Raw genomic sequence first — 18,718 nt, forward strand, 5'->3', positions numbered from 1 at the left:
CCGGTGACGTGGAGCATTCGTCTCTCAGGCAACAAAGCAAAATTTTAGGCCTGGCTGGGCATGGAGAATGCAAAACACATTCTATGTACATCTCTGAATTAAATGATATGCAGTATACAAATATTCTCATGAGCACATTGTAGCCAGGACCAGCACCATGACAGAGTTATGAAGGTAGCGAGAGTCCTTGAAAGAACATTTCTCCTTAGATTTCATCTAGTGTGAATTACTTATACCTATGGCTTCTTGAACATTGCTTCCAAGACAGCTAAATCCGGGGTAGTCTGTGTAAACAGGAGAGGCCTGTGTCAATATGCCTCTCTTTTATTTGGACAGTGTCTACAGACAAAGGACAACATTGATGAAACTCATCACCTATGATGACAGGTACAGACAGATTTCTGCCCCCAAAAATTAAGTGAGTTTCCCGCACTACATTTGTAAAAATACTGCTCAGATTCTATACATGTTTGTCTTACTTCTCTCTAATAAACCCTCTTGGGTCTAAATTTGTAGGGCCGCCAAACCTATGTGATCGCTTAGGGCGCTAAGGGTTAGGGGTTGCCTTATCACTGTATGAGAGTATGTCACTCATTCAGTATTTATAATGTCCCCGTGGTACCCCTACATTGACTGTCGTCCGCTGACACGGAGGAGCAGTAGCTGCCGCTTCTTCTCTGTAAAGATGCCAACTGCTGCTCCTCCATGTCTATGATATTCTGGGAGGGGGGCTCTGGGCTATTGCAAACTTCCAGTCTGAGGAACAGGGGATGCCACCCCCCACCTCACACCTGCTAAGGTAAGCTGCTGCAGGGAGAAGGGAGGAGCGAAACGCAGGAGGGATGGGGCATCTCCGACGACACGGGAGGGTGCCACCTAGGGCACAGAGAAAGCTTCCGCTGGCACTGCCCATCTTGTGCCGAATTTCAGTGTTTGTACCTTAAGGTTCTGCACCGAGGGCTGCCTTCTGCAATGTGTGAGTTGCATTAAAACAAAGTTAATTGTTCTCTATGTGGAAGCACACATGAAAGCATTAAGAGATGTTGACCGGGAAAAAAAGAAACGTTTGAAGAAGTATTATCTTGCCACTTATTTGGATAAATAATGTTCCATAGTAAACATCCTCCCACTGAGTTCATTTATAATTTCTACACCTTAGTTAAACTCTTATCAGTTGATATTTCTAATTCCCTCAGTTGATTTTTCTTAGCTCATAAAAAATTAAATGCCCTGTGCTGAGAAAGAGACGCCTCTCAGCTTTTGCCGCCCCTAGGTTCAGGCCTCTTGTTTCTCCAGCCCTGCATGACAGTCTTAGTGACAGCCGTGGGCTACAAGTGACCGTTGAGAAATCCATGTAAGTTACTTGGCCCTGTTAAGAAGACATACAATATAGAATTCCATGATTTAATAGTCTAACCCCACTATGTGATCACAATTTTTATTTACCTCCATCTCATATACATACTGGTGTCCAGACAGGGAGAACGGAACTTCAACTAGTAAGGACACAAGTAATAAATGGGCTTCTGCCATTGTACTGAGCGACCATCGACCATCTTGAAATTAATTTAATCTGCCCAAAACATGTTTACTAACAACGTTCATCTCTTTCCTTCAAGCACAGGCAAGTTTGTCCCAGTAGCTTTCCCTGTCCTTGTACAACACTATACCATGAGATTTGTGGATAGGCCTTGGTCTGGGGTATTCTATAAAAGTGGAGAAATCTGAAAGTTTCATACAAATGTCTGTGATGGAACAACTGCACAAGTTTACACCATATTCTATTAAAAAGTATTTTATTACAACTTGAAAAGGGTCCTTTTTACATCTTAAAAAGTATTGTTTTCCATACTAAGAAAACAGACAATTTATAGTTGTTGTCTATTGTCTTCAGGGGATCATTTCCTACTTTTTTAATGTGGATTACTGATCTAGTTCCCGTTCCCCTTTGCCACTGAATGGATTAATCACAGAGACTAGGGGGTATACTTACTAAACTGCAGGTTTGAAAAAGTGGATATGTTGCCTATAGCAACCAATCAGATTCTAGCTGTCATTTTGTAGAATGTACTAAATAAATGATAACTAGAATCTGATTGGTTGCTATAGGCAACATCTCCACTTTTTCAAACTCGCAATTTAGTAAATATACCCCTAACACACTTCCAGTGTAATCACCATTTTCCTCCACTTCAGTCTATGGATTTGTATTTGTGTTAACTTCTAGGGTTAAAATACAATTTTCAGACACTGGTTTATAATCCTAAGGGCCTCATGTAAAGAACCTTTCCTTTTCTGCTTAAAAAAAAGGTTTGCCAGAAGGCTAATAATAATTTGGCCGATTTTAAATCTATTAAGCAATTCTTAACTTGAAAATAAAAATTTACACCCCGCACAAAAAACGTAGTTGACACAGAGGGAAGCATTAAGTATGTGGAGCCTTCAAACCAGTGGCGTTAGAATGGCTAAGTCTGGCTCAGTATAGTCATCTACTGTATTTTAATGCGGCCCCAATACAGTACATTTCAATCTAATTAGAACAATACATGTTGCTAATGATTCATATAATGTCAGATGTGGCATCATTGCTCTTTCCAAATGGACACTATTTCGCCAAAAAATATTATGTGAATTCCAGTTCTGTATAAGAATACCCTGCACCAACTTTTCATGTATAGTAAAATAAAAATAAAAACAACTTTGACCTGCTCCTATTTTCCTCAAGAGAAATGTAGCTTTTCTTCCCCACCAGAAAGTAAACAATCATAGTTTTTATGCACAAAAATATAGGTCTGAACATTAAGTTTAACACAGCATAATTCTGAAATCCAAATGAAGCTCTTGCAGCTATACAGACGTTCCGTTGACATTAGGTTCTCACATGGTGGATCTTTGTCCAGCCTCATCCAATTTTAAGTTCCGTTTTCTGGCTGCATCGCTATTTAATTCCATGTCAGACTTCTCCGTGTTGCTGTTCTCGGTGGCAGTACCATCATTAGTGCCATCAGGAGTCACTCCAAATGGACTTTGGTTCTTATTGCTGTGCTCAGGAGGGCGCTTCCAGCCTGGTCGAGTGGTTATCCATATGATCAGTCCACCAAACACTGCAATAAGAAGTCCGAGAGTGTTCACGAAGACTCCGTGTGGTGGTAAACTACTGTAGGATGGATTTTTCCTTGGAAGATAGAAAAATGGGCTTGGTTAGTTGAAGAAGATTAGCTATGTAAATTGAAATTGCATGTGAAAAATCACTACTGTTAAAATGATATGGTAGTTTAGAGTTCCATCCACCAGAGTAGGAGGCGTATAAATGACTGACAGTCCCCATGATCATGCAGATTCATTCGTACACACCTACACAAATTACCATCAGATCTGTGCTCTTCATCTCTCATAACCATCTGCAGAGATCGTGACTCTGTACACACTATAGAGATCTGCCTACACTGCTGGATGTGAGTGCGTACACACTTCCACATTTGCCCGACATCGTTCCATCGTTGATCGTGATTTTAGGACTTCTATAAAACCAAATCAGCAGATACGATGTGCAATGTCTGAACAATGTGAGATCTGTACGAGAATTGCATGAATTATCTGTAGTGTGTACCCAGCTTTACAGGCAATTACTATACCAGGCAGTGATTGCCCATGGGACTTGTGAATATAGAGTAGCACTGCAGACCAAAGAGCGGGACACGTGATTGGATGTGAGCTAGGGAAGATTTCATGGTATTAATTACTCATGACTCTTGGGACCACCACTGTGCGCCAAAATGCACTGCCAGTTTTAAGTGTCTTAATATTCTAAAAATCAAGTTATTTGTTTTTCTATCAGCCTTAATGGTTTGGTGTCTCTGTGTGTGCATGTACACTAGGTGTATACAAATGTCTTGCACAGTAGTCTGGTCTCAGATATCATTACGATATGTCTTGCTCCATGCAGGATACATCCACACAAGAGTTAATTAATTCTTAATTAACCTAATTTTTTAATTAGGTTACAAATGGAATGCATAGATCTCCTCTTTGTGGTGCCGCTTATGCTGTCCACACAGCCCTAACATATGTGGCCCAGAGATCACCGTCAAAAACGCCAACACTATTTACTGTTGGCACAGACAACACGACTTAGCAATACATTTCCCCAGTGGTTTCCTCACACTGCATTCCACTTGGAACACAACAAGAGAAAGCTCTTGTGTGGACATACAATCCTGCTTCATAACATTTAGATTTTAAACTACTGGATCAGCTAATTAGCGATCACTCTACACAGACAATACAATAAACAAGAACATCTACAGATGCAAAGACCAACAATAAAACTGTTAAACTGTCATACAAAAAAATAAAAAAACCTATTCCCTCCTTAATGATATGCTTAAACATAAATACACATTATACAAAGTTTGATGATCTACTATATAAATGCCTAGTGGTGTGTGTGAAAAAAAAAAAAAAAACAAGCTGCAGCGCCACCTGCTGGGCAGAGTTACACACTGACCTATATATTTCTTGAAGGAGAAGTGACAGTTGGGAGTGGTTGGTGGTTGCCGGGGGTGACAGTGGGGAGTTTTTAACACCTTAAGTAGCTTGATGAAGGATGTGGCGATGAAGGATGAGGTGATGGAGAAAAATGATGAGGTGGTGACGTGGACAAAACCACGTTAAAAAAGGGCGCTTGCGTCGGGAAGTAACGCTCTTCCCCTGAGGAGGCCTGGGCTAGGCCAAAATGCATGACAAGAACCTTTTTAACACCTTAAGTAGCTTGATTTGACTAGAATGCATGAGTATCATGCACGGGTTAACTTGTGGTATATAATTGTCTAGGGTTAATATACTATTAGCGTTTACAGCTGGCATTGTATTGTAGTAATTATTGTGGCAACTTCCACTCATATTACAAAATGCAAATATATAGAGAAATGAGACGATATATGCAGAATTATTTATGCAGATTTAATTTATTCTTCCATTATGTGTAAATGATCGTTTATGTAATTTATTATTAATAGCGTTATTTTACCTGTATATCACAATACTTACAATGAAAAAATGAGTTTTTCTGTGATTCCCATAAGAGATGTTGCTATGACACCACCAAAGAGGAGAAGACCAGAGTAGACATGGATTGGCATTAGAGCCGCTCGGACAGAAATGGGGGTGATTGGAAGCAAGTAGACAAAAATACTTACAACAAGCTGAAAAATAAAATGACAACTTAATGAATTGCATGCATCCAAGTATATTTAACTTAACTCAATTAACAAGATTGTATGTACCACCTTGTGCTACTCTTCTCCAGCGTGGGACAATGTAACATGAATCATGTGAGCAATACGCATAAGCTTTGAATACTCAGGTAGGCTTTGATAATCTTAATCTTTCAATGATACAATCTTGTATGGCCAGATAACTATCCCAATGTCAGATAATGATCATGGGCCTGATTCATTAGTGATCTTATCTGCCGTTTTTTGCTTATCTTAAGCAAATCCACTCTGTGCATGCTCAGAAAAGGGAGATAAGAAGCAAAACCCACTGCGTAAGTGAAGAATTTCTTAAGTTAAGATGAAAATCCATCTTAACTTTACTCTTATCTCCCCGTTTCTTCTTAAAAATAAGCATCTTAACTTTTGCACAAGATAAGATCACTAATGAATCAGGCCCCATTGTTCATAAATGCGGCCAGCAGACGATCACGCGCAAAGGAGGATATGGACCATCTGTAGTAACGTTCTAACAGGCCCCAATTAGTTCAGAAATGATCAAACAGCTTGGTCCTCAGCATACACTAATGTTAAACTACCCTCACACATTGCCAACTAGCTAGTCAACACAATTACCCGAATGACCAGATTAGTGATCTCTTTGGTGACACACAAGTTGCACTAGCCTGGTATTACAGTAGACATGGAGAATGACCAGACTTCAGTGGAAGTATTGTTCTCTAATCCCACACACCTAGCAATGCGAATCAATGCTTAACTTCTTTTTCAATGAGCCAATCTCAGTAAACAGGATTAGTTTTTGATAAAACATGGTGATCATTTAGGAGCTTGCATGTTTTACAATGGGTCGTCAACGTGGTCAAATCGAATAGTCTACTAGAATTAGTTCTGTTGTCTAGATGAGTGCAGTTTCTTGACAACTAGCATTTTTGCTTTACTGTGATTTTACATAAATCCATATTCTGAAAAGGAATAAATAACATTATCCCCATTCCAAACCAATTCTCAAAATGACTCTGAAAGCCACCTTAGTACTTTTAATTCAATTAGATACATTTTCAATTTATGTCATGTACCTGTACTACTCATGATTATTGATGATATAATGTAGAATGGAACACTATAAATATGGTGTTATAAGTGGGATAATTATACTAACATGTATGTAAAAAAAAATCTGCATAACATTTTATAAGAGATTTTATATCTAACTAAATGGCCTGCCCCAGGTGATTGATGAGTCGACATAAAGATTTTATCACTTTAATTACAAAAAGTCGGTAATTGCCAATTTTATAACAGAATGCAATGTAGCAATACAAATGACATATTTAATGTGTCCAGAAAAATAGCCAAAGCTACTATCATCACAAGATATACAGTGTTTTCTTAATTAGTATTAAAAAGCAGTTATCAAAAGGGAAATTTAGCCAATTATTATTTAAATGTTATATTTGTAAACTTTCCAGGAATTTGTTAGAACTAAAGATAAGCATTTTATGTACATCAATGTTCCAGTCTGTCGGGTCTATTTTAGAAAAACAGCAGGGAGACTTTCAGGGTCTCAATTAGCTGAGGACAGAAGAGTAGACAGTAGCACTCAGCTCAAGGGAACATACAAATTCAAACATCTTATAGTGGACCTGCTGCCCAAATGAAGCGGAGCCAGCCATTTTGTTGGCTGAACCAATATTTTACGAGAATGCAGCCTACCGATTCACTAGGAAATACTGACATGACAGAATCTCATGTTTCACGGATGTCACTAATTCATACTTGCCCACTCCTGGGAGACTCCTGAATTCCAGGTAGGTCTCACGGACTCTGTGGCGTGGGTGCTTCCGTGACGTGAATTGCGTCATTTTGGCTCCACCGCCTGCGGCAAAATGGCACTTTTGCATTATTGCGACACAGACTGGGTCCCCTTCCGTCCCCACACTTCACCTCCCCTCTGAAGGTGTAAAAACTTGACAAGTGTATACTAAATCATAATGAAATGATAGGCTGAATATTGGTCCTGCCCATAAAATGGCTGCATCCACTCTGTTTGTTGTTGACGACTCCACAGGGAGTTGTGCATGTTACAAGATATCTTTCAATATCACCTGGTTATGTTATCTAGTTATCCAATATTTTAACATTTTTTGAAAAATGACCTGCATTAAGGGAAGGAAAAAAACTCACCTGCAAAACAAAAAGGATGACAACCGTCAAACCAACCCAGCTGTGCAGACTATACATGTTGGGAATGTCTTTGGCGTTGTGGTAATCGAACACAGCCACCAACGCCACCACTACAAGAACCGTGGCTGTGAGGTGCAGACCAGCGTGTATGCATTTCATGAGCACCTTGCTGCATTTCCAGGTCCATGGCAACCTGTACACTATAATGGCTGGAAACAAAAGGGTAAAGATCCAGGACCACGAGGTTACAGAAAGTAGTAATAACATGAATACACTTATGATACTTAAAGACCTCCACTGAATTTGTTAAATATTCTCCCTCCGCCCAAATATTGTTTATTTACTGTTAAAGAGACATGCATAATGGTTTAACTAACTAAGCATTAACACACCACATACCACATTCTCTTAATACTGCCCTGGTACTTTGTGGTTGGGGGATGGCCATGCCAAGTTGGGGCTATGGTCTCTCCACATGAGAGAGAGCCATGTTCCTTGGAGGCCTGGCGTTCCCAAAAAGAAAAATACACTCTCCACTCCCTTACCATAAAAATGTATTGCAGTGTGTCCCTGTCACATTCACAGAGAACTTCTATCAGTCAGAGTTAGTGCAGGCCTTCCCAAGGCGCGGACTCTAACGAACCCCTTGGTCTTCAGCAAGAACCACCACAAGGCGGGATGAAATTTGCTGCTGAAGGTTTGCAGGTTGCGGCCCTTAGGTTAGCCCTCTGACGTGATAGGTGATAGGATACCAAGGCTGAATCAAGGAGCACAGACTCTGTAGCAGCAGAGATGTACAGCGAAGCAAGTAAGATTAATTAGCTGAAGACACAGCACTCACAGAAGAATCCTAGGCCGCAATCAGTGGAGCACCGGGTCAGATACACTAAAGAGATGCCGCACACAGTAGAGTCCATAATGATAATCTGAGACACACCTTCCAGCTACAATCATGTGCCCGCCTGAACCAGGAAGTGCTGACCTGTACACAGAGTCAGGGGAATCAGCAGCACAGGAGTGCAGGTAATTCATGTGACAGTCCCATTGTGAAAGGGACATTCCTGGCAGTCAGGTCCCTAAATCAGGACAGCTGGATGTATGTGCACAGTCTACAAATATACTGACCTGCTCGTAATGTATATTACAAATCCCATGTACCTTGATCTTCAGTTCATGAAGACCTAGGAGCAGGAATGCTGTAAGGACCAGTATGTTCAGCATGTAAAGAGGTACGTTAGTGAATATAAAATAAATTCTCTCTCAGACAGGGAAATACTGCAATCCTCATAAGGAATGTTACAGGACACAGACATTGCTCTCTACGGCCTTGAGAAATTTTCTCCTTGGTGTTAAGGGTTGAAGCACACACAAATGCTTTATGACTAAAATACAGAACAAGATTATAGCAAAGCAGCATGACCCTCTGCAATCACTGCAATCTTGAGAGGTTTCATGTCAATCCATACAATAGATTCTTCAATATCTCTGTTGACTTTTTTCCCATGAATCAGCCTTGACCATATTCTCAATAAATAAACGATAGTACGTGTGGCACCAACCTACAGCTCTGTAGCCCTGAGTGCTTGTTCCCAACAGTCCTGGTAGTACAGTAATCTTGTGGGGCACCTTTTCCTGGTTTGGGTGCAGTCATTCTCTTAGAAGGCAAGGTCAATGCTGATCACTACTTAATAATAATAAGATATCATTTCACTCCATATTAGTAGTAAGTCTTTCCTGATGAGAGGCAGGGGCAGGTTGGGCTGGGGGCAGAGGGGAATCTGTCCCCCCCGCCCAGCCAGTCCCATAGTGGACTACCTTGGGCTGGGTCATTGGGCCACCTGCATTGTTTTCCTTTAAAATGTTTTTAATAGGCTGTTGAGTCGCGTTTTGGCCCCTGGGCTAAAATTTGCCAGCCCTCCCTTGATGGGAGGATTGTCTTTCAGAATGACAATGCCCCCATCAATTGAGCATGTGCGGTCACCCAATAGTTTGAGGAGCATGACACTGATGTTATTCAAACCTCATGGCTTTCTTAGTTACCAGATCTGAACTCAATCGAGAATTTATGGGATATTCTGACGCATGAGTTAATGTTTTCACCACCATCGACTAGACATCAGTTAAGTGACTTTTGTGTAAGAATGATGCTGAACAATTCTAGATATTAGTAAACTCAATGGTATGGTACATGGTGGCCCATCGTCCTCCTTAAATCACTTTATATTGGTGTTTCCTTTTTATGTTCACTACCTGTATATCTACCACTGTTACTGCAAGTGTCGGGCCAATGTAATACATTTTGATCTCTGATCCTGAGACTCCAGACTGGGAGACTATTTTCATGGCAGCTACTACTAATGTGTAATACAATGTTGGCAAATTTAAAATTTGTCTTTTTTCTTCTGTTTTATGCCACAGCTGAGACATTTATTTTGAGTGCTAAGCCAGTAAGTAGCCTAAAAGTCTGATTGGAATCAGTCACTGAAGCACTGCCCCACTAAAAACTAATTAGACCTCTCTTGTATTCACTAAGTCAGTGGTTCACAAACTGTACACCGCGGGTCCCTGGGCTGCCGTGCGATCTCACAGTGGTGCCGTGGCCAGGACTGGTGGTAATCAAGCCGGGGGACTACTTGGTAATTATTTTGCCATGGGGGTGCCTTGACAAAATTATTGCGACTCTAATGGTGCCTCTAGCTGAGAAAGTTTGGAATGCACTGCAGTAAGTACTTGTTCCTAACAAATCCATATGCTAATTTCCTCTGAATAGTAATCCCACCCACAAAATGGCTGCCTCCATTGGTCATCTGTAACAGGAGCACTTTAAGAAGACTTAGGTATAGCAGCCAGGTATATATTTTAGGTTGTTTTGATCACATAATATCATGATCATTCTCTATTGCCCTAGTACCATTCTCCGTATACAGTACACTGGCCACAATAATCAGCAAACAACATGGTGTAACCTATGAGAGGTATAACCTTATGACCTGCTTTGTACAATTAGTCAGAAAACAATTAGTATCCGTTACAAAGGGCAGATAAAAGTGTGGAGAACAGATTCAGCCGACTCAGGAATACTATAACATGATGAATAAATACAACTCCCCATCACAGACTCCTTATCACTGATATTCACATGAGCTGGGAAAATATTTGTTCACACTAAGGAGCTTGAACGGTTTCCAAGATTGATAAAGAACTAAATGATGTTTTCACCTTGTGTACTTGAAGAATTCTATGGAACTTTCATGGGATTGTGGTCAGTCTGATATTAGTCTGTTTTCAGTTCTTTGTTTTTACATTTTGGACACATGTGAGGTCCATGCAGTGTGCCCTCCAGTTCAGAGCTATTGGCTCCTTGGAGTTTTGATAGTTGTCAGTAAATTTACTGTCAGTAAAACAGGTAAAATTTAAAACTATCAGTAAAAATTAAGTAGTTGTCAGTAAATAAAACAAATTAGATCCTGTCACTAAAATAATACACACAGAAGTGCAATAAAAATGTTTTTGTGATAGTTCAGGATTCTAAATCATTTATTTTAAATCCATGAGGACAACTGTATTGTTAATAGTGGTTATAGTTCAGTTTTGGATAGACTTTGAAACATCGTTTTAACGCGTCAGTTGAAAAAATGCTAACAGTCAGTAAATATTTTGGAAATTGCCAGTAAAATAAATTTTAGGCATCTGGCTTGTTTCCAAAATGGAGTATTTCACTAGTCTTCAAAACAATAAAGTTAAAAATTACCATAAGATCTGGGAAACCTGGTATTCCAAGATCATATCTGCCATTCCAGGAGACTCCCAGATTTCTTCTAGTCCTCCTGGACTCCCGGGAGCGCAGGACAACCTCCCGGTTCATGGCCACCTCATTAGTTAAGTGGAGGGGGCAGAGCTTATGTCATTATTCACGAATCATCGTGGCCCCACCCCCTTCAGTAATAGGCTTGAAATTGTGATGACCATTTAAGGGGTGAGGCCAAATTAAGTGCTTTCCCGAGTCCCGTCCCCACATGCCCACCTCACCCCGGATCTCCCAAGTATGCATAAGATATCACGTAGGAAGTCCCCTTTATCCATCCAAACCCATTTTACCCCACCCCTCTCCTCACCTGCTACCATCCTTTCTACCTCTTTTGATTTTCTTTTATCTTTCATACAAATTTACACAACTGAATGTTTGCCTAATTGCTTTCTGATTAATAATTATAAGTTAACTGTATTATCATACTACAATTACTATGTTTTGTCCAACAATATATCATCTTATATTTACTGTGTATTACTATTAGATTTGCATTTTGTTTATCCCCTCTGTGTTCTGTTTGTACACTGAAAATAAAGAGAATTTAAAAAATATTATTATTTTAATTGGCATCTTTGGTGCTTTGCTATTTTAAATGGATACTAGTAGTTGAAAAAAAAACCTTGTATTTGAAAACAAGATGGGTGACTAAATTAAGTGAACTGTGTTACTGATATAATGAAGGCTGCTTCAAACGTAATTTTACCATAGGCAGTAGGGATTTTTGCCTTTTGATAAATCTGCCAATAAATCTGTGTTTACTGCATATAAGTCATAAGTCATTTCTTAGCTTGTCCTGGTTGCTGGCAAAGTAGAGTTATACATTAGTCCTACACAGCTTAGGACAAGATAGAGAAACGTCTTAGGCATTGAGAAGGTTCGGGAAGGATGTAGTGCCTCTAGATCTGACCAGGCAAACAATGCTCCCATTGAACGTTATGTCACCTGGTTTGGGAAAATAATGGGCTCAAATACTCCTCAGTGATACCTTTAAATAAGGGTAAAAGGAAGACTGGAAGTTTCACAGGTCAAAGCTTCGTCCTATTATGGCCCTAATCTCTTGCACAAGAACTGACCCAGGGGGAAGACAACAAGCCTCCTGTGTTCATCCCTGGAACCTGTGTCTTATATGCATGCAGTCTCTCTCTCTTACCTGAATGAGCAAAATACACCGATCAGCCACAACATTAAAACCCCCTGTCTAATATTGTGTAGGTCCCTTTTGTGCCACCAAAACAGCTCTGACCCGTCGAGTCATGGACTCCACAACACAGAGGTGTCCTGTAGTATCTGGCGCCATCAAGTTAGTAACAGATCCTTTAAGATTCCCAGCAGAACATTTCCCAGAGCATCACATTGGCTGCACCGACTTGCCTTCTTTTCATAGTGCATCCTGGTGCCATCTCTTCCGCAGGTAAAAGACGCACACGCACCTGGCCATCCACTTGATGGAAAAGAAAATATGATTCATCAGACCAGACCACCTTCTTCCCTGTTCTCCATGATCTAGTTCTGAGGCTCACGTGCCCATTGTAGGCGCTTTTGGTGGTGGACGGGGGTCAGCATGGGCACTCTGACTGACCTGCAGTGACACAGCACCAGACACAGCCAGCTGTGATGCACTGTGTGTTCTAACATCTTTCTATCACAGAACTTTACAGCAATTTGTGCTACAGTAGCTCTTCTGTGGGATTGGACCAGACAAGCTAGCCCTCTCTCCCCACGAACATGATTGAGTCTTGGGCGCCCATGACTCTGTCACCAGTTCACCAGTTGTCCTTTCTTGGACCACTTGTGGTAGCTATTAACCACTGCATACCAGGAACACCCCACAAGACCTGCTGTTTTGGAGATGCTCTGACCCAGTCATCTCACCATCACAATTTGGCCCTTGTCAAAGTCGTTCAGATTCTTATGCCATTTTTCCTGCTTCAAACACATCAACTTCAAAAACTGACTCTTCACTTGCTGCCTGATATATCCCACCCCTTGACAGGTGTCATTGTAATGAGATAATCAATGTTATTCACTTCACTTGTCAGTGGTGTTAATGTTTTGGCTGATTGTTATATTTAGAATATAAAGACTATACAGCCCTGTTGCCTCAGATACCAGGTAAGAATAAGTTCAAGGTTCTGGGTCAGATCATGGAGTTATTGTAAAAGTTAAGTCATCTCTGGGACAGCCTCTTAACGAATGCGCTGTCCCAGGACGATATTGGGTCATCCTTTATCATTGTGATAAGGGATGATAATTAATGGGGGGAGATGCGGCCATTAATATACATTAAAGGCACCTTAATCCTCAATAGGGTCCTGTGCACATCTGAACCAACACAGCATCAGTGAGAGCTCCCTTAGACATCCCACCAGCATACGGCCACATACACACCAGTGGGTTTTTTAAAACTAGTGAAAAAAAATGTCAGACATGTCTGTGTTTAACATGGATTCTTACTAGTGTTTTTACTTGCATTAAAATAACTTTTTAGACATTCTGGAGGCATTTACCCCACAAAATACAACAAGATGTGTTCAGAAAACCAAATACAAATACAAAAAAAACAAACACAAATTTTGTGCTACTATTCCTAACAGGTTGTATGAAATATTTTGCAGCAGTTTCGGAAACCATTAACATATATAAAACTGGGATGATCCATCCTATTACGTGACAATATTTGACTTTTATAGTAAACGCTATGCTCAATTAGAAGTTAAAGTGCACGTTTTGGGTATATGGGATGAGAACGGCTTTATTCCAGTTGCTGCGTCAGGAGATGGATGGTTGGAACCATGTTTAACCCTTACAGATAACTTCTGTAGAACCTTATTTATCTGAAAGTTGCAAATAATACAACAGAAACAGAATAAACAATACAACAGAAATAGATCCATTAAATGCCATCATCTGTTGACAATGTGTGCAATCCTCCCACTAGAGATATTTGCCGTCATTTCCCGTCACGTTTGCATGCTTGCTGCATGCAATTCAGTATTTTGTAATCACACACATTTCTTCATAACTTGTGTTCATATAAGTAACAATAATGCTTTCAATGATTCTACTTAGCAGGCAATATTGTTATCAAAACAATGTTAGATCTATTATGATGGTTGTGCCAACTTAATTTATTTTCCTAAAATGATTAGAGTAAATGAATAGCATTATCAGCATTGGTCAGTAGGCAAAACATAAACATGTCACAGATATGTCCTGTGTTAACCAAAGTAATGCACTATACCACCGTCCTCTATGGGGATCAGAGGCTGGCTGGGGGAAGGGGGGCAGTAGCCCCCCGGGACGGTCCCATAGTGGACTTTGGGCTGAATCATTGGGCCACCTGCATTTTTTTTTTCTTTTAAAATGTTCCTAATAGGCTGCTGAGCCGAGACTTGCCCCGGGCCTAAAATTTGCCAGTCCTCCCTTGGTATGGGGTTTTTGAAAAGCTTAACTTTTTCCAGCATGGACTCTACAGTCATAGCCAAACGTTTGGAGAATGTTATGTTAATATTATTTTTCACAAATTCTGCTGCCTCAGTTTTTATGATGGCAATTTGCATATACTCATGAAGAGTGATTCTCTCGTTAACACAGGTGAGAGTGTTGACAAGAACAAGCCTGGAGATCAATCTGTCATGCTGATTGAGTTAGAATAGCAGACTGGAAGCTTTAAAAGGAGGGTGGTGCTTGAAATCATTGTTCTTCCTCTGTTAACCGTGATTACCTGCAAGGGAACATGTGCAGTCATCATTGATTTGCACAAAAAGGGCTTCACAGGCAAGGATATTGCTGCTAGTAAGACTGCACCTAAATCAACCATTTATCGGATCATCAAGAACTTCAAGGAGAGAGGTTCAATAGTTGTGAAGAAGGCTTCAGGGCACCCAAGAACATCCAGCAAGCACCAGGACTGCCTCCGAAAGTTGATTCAGCTGTTGGATCGGGCACCACCAGTGCAGAGCTTGCTCAGGAATGGTAGCAGGCAGGTGTGAGTGCATCTGCACACACAGTGAGGCAAAGACTTTTGGAGGATGGCCTGGTGTGAAGAAGGCCAGCAAAGAAGCCACTTATCTTCATCAAAAACATCGGAGACAGACTGATATTCTGCAAAATGTACAGGAAATGGACTGCTGAGGACTGGGGTAAAGTCATTTTCTCTGATGAATCCCCTTTCTGACCCCTTTCTGACCACAACACTTGTCCAGAGAAGGAAAGGTGAGCGCTACCATCAGTCCTGTGTCATGCCAACGGTAAAGCATCCTGAGACCATTCATGTGTGGGGTTGCTACTCAGCCAAAGCAGTGGACTCACTCACAATTTTGCCTAAGAACACAGTAATGAATAAAAAATGGTATCAAATCATCCTCCAAGAGCAACTTCTCCCAACCATCCAAGAACAGTTTGGTGACGAACAATGCCTTTTCCAGCATGATGGAGCACCTTGTCATAAGGAAAAAGTGATAAATAAGTGGCTTGGGGATCAAAACATTGAAATTTTGGGTCCATGGCCAGGAAACTCCCCAGACCTTTATCCTATTGAGAACTTGTGGTCAATCCTCAAGAGGTGGGTGGACTAACAAAAACCCACAAATTCTGACAAACTCCAAGCATTGATTAGACAAGAATGGGCGGCCATCAGTCAGTATGTGGCCCAGAACTTGATTGACAGCATGTCAGGGCGAATTTCAGAGGTCTTAAAAAAAGAAGGGTCAACACTGCAAATATTGACTCTTTGCATAAACTTAAAGTAATTGTCAATAAAAGCCTTTGACACTTATGAAATGCTTGTAATTGTACTTCAGTATACCATAGCAACATCTGACAAAAAGGTCTAAAAACAATGAAGCAGCAAACTTTGTGAAAACCAATACTTGTGTCATTCTCAAAACTTTTGGCCATGACTGTACAGCTAAGGCCATCTGAGGGTTAAATTGCTAAATTGCTACGAAAATGCAACTTTTACTGCAGCGATAAGAGATACTTCCGTACAGGGAAAAATACTTCCCTAAATCATTTAATGAGCAGCTACAGTAATAATAACATCTGTTGACTATAAGGAAACCTTGCACAACCAAATGAATAGAAGCCCCAAATGTATATAGTAGTAACAGATCTACTTGTGAGATTACAGGTTATATAGATTACTTTTTTCTGTTAATAGGACTGGACTTATTAGGAATAATTCAAAGATTGTCAAGGTTTCTATTTCTATGAAACAAGACTTTAACTCTTGCATATCCACCTTGCATTTAATATTAATATATTATTACTACTATAAGTGTCCCTGCAGGGTAAAGTCAGCAGGATAATTAGTGGTAAATATGGGAGCAGCTTACTCCCAGGTGAAACAGGTCAGGTTGACATCTAAGCGCAGTTGACCATGACTTCATAGTGTGTATACTGTGTGGGAAGGATCATTAATTCTTACATGTTTATTTACAGTGTTAGCAGGATATTAGAGCAATATGTGTGGTCGTGCCCACTATTACTTCAAAGATTATCCATGGTGGAGGGTTGTACTGAACAGCAGATTCTTAACACAGCCCTTCATGGTTTTTTTCTCATTCAATGAAACTTTGAACTTTTTTCATTTCTAAATGGCTCACTCTAGGGCACACAATCCCTATAATTGTTTCAAGAAAGTTAATTAACAGTTGCGCTTTACTTGCATTGTGTTAGCATTTTGCTGAACGCTGTATGTCCCATTTTCACACAATTGTTGTTTCAGCACATTTGGAGCTATACAAAACACTAATAAAAACAAAAAGCATTTCAAATGGCAGTGGGTATGTAGAATTGCCATTGGTATTGGGATGGCATTCATATTGCCATTGTTGATCATGTGCTAAATATTGATGTTTACTTTAAGCTGAGTGGTCTGAAAACCCTAAGCTTACAAGAGCTCCCACTTGTAGGGTTGCACTGCACGGACAATCTACAGAATAATACAAAGTCCTATTTCAAGTAGATATGTCTTTTAACTATTTTATTTCCAGACAGCTTTAAGCATGCAATGCCAGTGACCACCACAGATTGCCAATCGCAATCAATCTGAGAGGAACCTGGATTGTGTCCTGCTGGTAATGATATTCATACCTGTCATTCTAACTCAATTTAAGCAGTGTAATTATAGTCTACTGCTTTTCCCAGTTCTTATATTCCAACTGCAATAACCTTGGTTACATGAATGAACAATAACAAAGTCATTTTAAACGCCAATTAACTGATACAACCCACATTACTGCAATTGAGAAATAGGTCGATAACAAAATAGAAGTATACTAAAATTCCACTGTGATATTGAAACAGGTTGGCAGGTATATGTAATGTAAAGATAGTGTAGCTCAGAAAGAATCATAGATACATGAGCTGGCATCTAAACATTAAGATAATTTAAAAAAAAATACATATATGAATAATAAGGCTATATGATATAAAAGTGACGGGTATTATGTTTTTTCCTGTTGTAAAATTCTACAGACCAAATTAAGTGTATAATCTGTAGCGCCTGAAGGAATATTGGAGTAAATCTGTAACAAAGTTTAACTATGTTAAACCCCCAGAGCTCCAATTTCCTGCCAGATGTTGCGTGTGGTGTGGATTGTGACAACAGCTACTCTGTGTAATGTATCCTAGTATAAGTGGCTGTCCTGAATTGATGGAAAATAAAACTGTTACAATTTTGGTTTAAAAAAAAGAGAGTTTGAACATGCTGCATTCTGTATTATCCAATGTAGAACAGAGTCCTACATTCTGTGGCTCTGTTGCAGCTGTGGAACTACAAGTCCCAGTGATCGCTTTCTATGCCCTGCCAGGGTCTCAGGATGCAGAAACTGGTGTAAAAGTTACACAATCACACTATTCCTCATCTGGTAGATCTTGCAATCTGGTACTTAATAGTAATAACACCAGGTCCTTCACTTTTATTCAAGCCCCTTCTGCAAAGCACATACCAATGCCTTCGATGAAGATGAAGCCTGTGATGATTAGTACGGGGTGCCAGTTAAATTCAGGATTGCCTCCATCCCATCCAAGCCCGTCGCTGTAGTGGAAAACCCAGACCAAAGCAAAGATGACCAGGATGAAGCCCAGCAGCAGGGAAGACACAAGGAAGAACAGGAAACTTATGTAACCTTCCATGTTTAGCAGTCCATGCTCTGTGTGTAGTGGCTGCAGAGGGCCCACACCTCCTTCCCTGATGGAAGATAGGAGGAGAGTGGATGGAGGAGGGTCACTCCCTGGGAGGATTTACTCTGTTAAAATAACAGTGGAAGAATGTGTTGTGCAACTTAGGTCTGGCTGTGGTCCCAAAGCACCTCTAAGTTTCATCCTAATTAAAGTGTCAGTTACAAAGTTTGTTCAAAACAGTATTTAATGCAGTGAAACGAACTTCTAGGAAGTCATTAGGTTATATCATACAAGCACAGCCACAAAGTAAAATAGCGTTTTATTTTATACATCTAAAAATTGTAGATGGTTTAGTTATTTA

The 18,718-nt window shown here is 40.2% G+C and overlaps 1 protein-coding gene across 1 annotated transcript; it reads right to left on the reverse strand.

The window, feature by feature from the left end:
* Nucleotides 1–1,779: 1,779 nt before the first annotated feature.
* CYBRD1 (cytochrome b reductase 1) lies at nucleotides 1,780–18,452 on the reverse strand. The gene is made up of 4 exons (XM_075180651.1): nucleotides 18,183–18,452; nucleotides 7,419–7,627; nucleotides 5,050–5,204; nucleotides 1,780–3,175 (listed from the first exon to the last, which is right to left on the reverse strand). The coding sequence occupies exons 1-4, from the start codon at nucleotides 18,367–18,369 to the stop codon at nucleotides 2,878–2,880; spliced, it is 849 nt and encodes a 282-aa protein (XP_075036752.1). The 5' UTR covers nucleotides 18,370–18,452; the 3' UTR covers nucleotides 1,780–2,877.
* Between the last annotated feature and the right edge of the window lie 266 nt (nucleotides 18,453–18,718).

The sequence above is a fragment of the Mixophyes fleayi genome, chromosome 7 (assembly GCF_038048845.1).
Source record: "Mixophyes fleayi isolate aMixFle1 chromosome 7, aMixFle1.hap1, whole genome shotgun sequence".
In the NCBI taxonomy this organism is placed as follows: Eukaryota; Metazoa; Chordata; class Amphibia; order Anura; family Limnodynastidae; genus Mixophyes; species Mixophyes fleayi.

What these genes read in the sequence shown, in the direction of transcription:
- CYBRD1 (XM_075180651.1), bottom strand. Translation starts at nt 18,369, where the DNA reads ATGGAAGGTTACATAAGTTTCCTGTTCTTCCTTGTGTCTTCCCTGCTG. An exon ending in TCATCCTTTTTGTTTTGCAG is followed by an intron (nt 5,205 to 7,418) that starts GTGAGTTTTTTT and finishes TTTATTTTTCAG; the next exon opens with CTTGTTGTAAGTATTTTTGT. An exon ending in GAAAAACTCATTTTTTCATT is followed by an intron (nt 3,176 to 5,049) that starts GTAAGTATTGTG and finishes CTATCTTCCAAG; the next exon opens with GAAAAATCCATCCTACAGTA.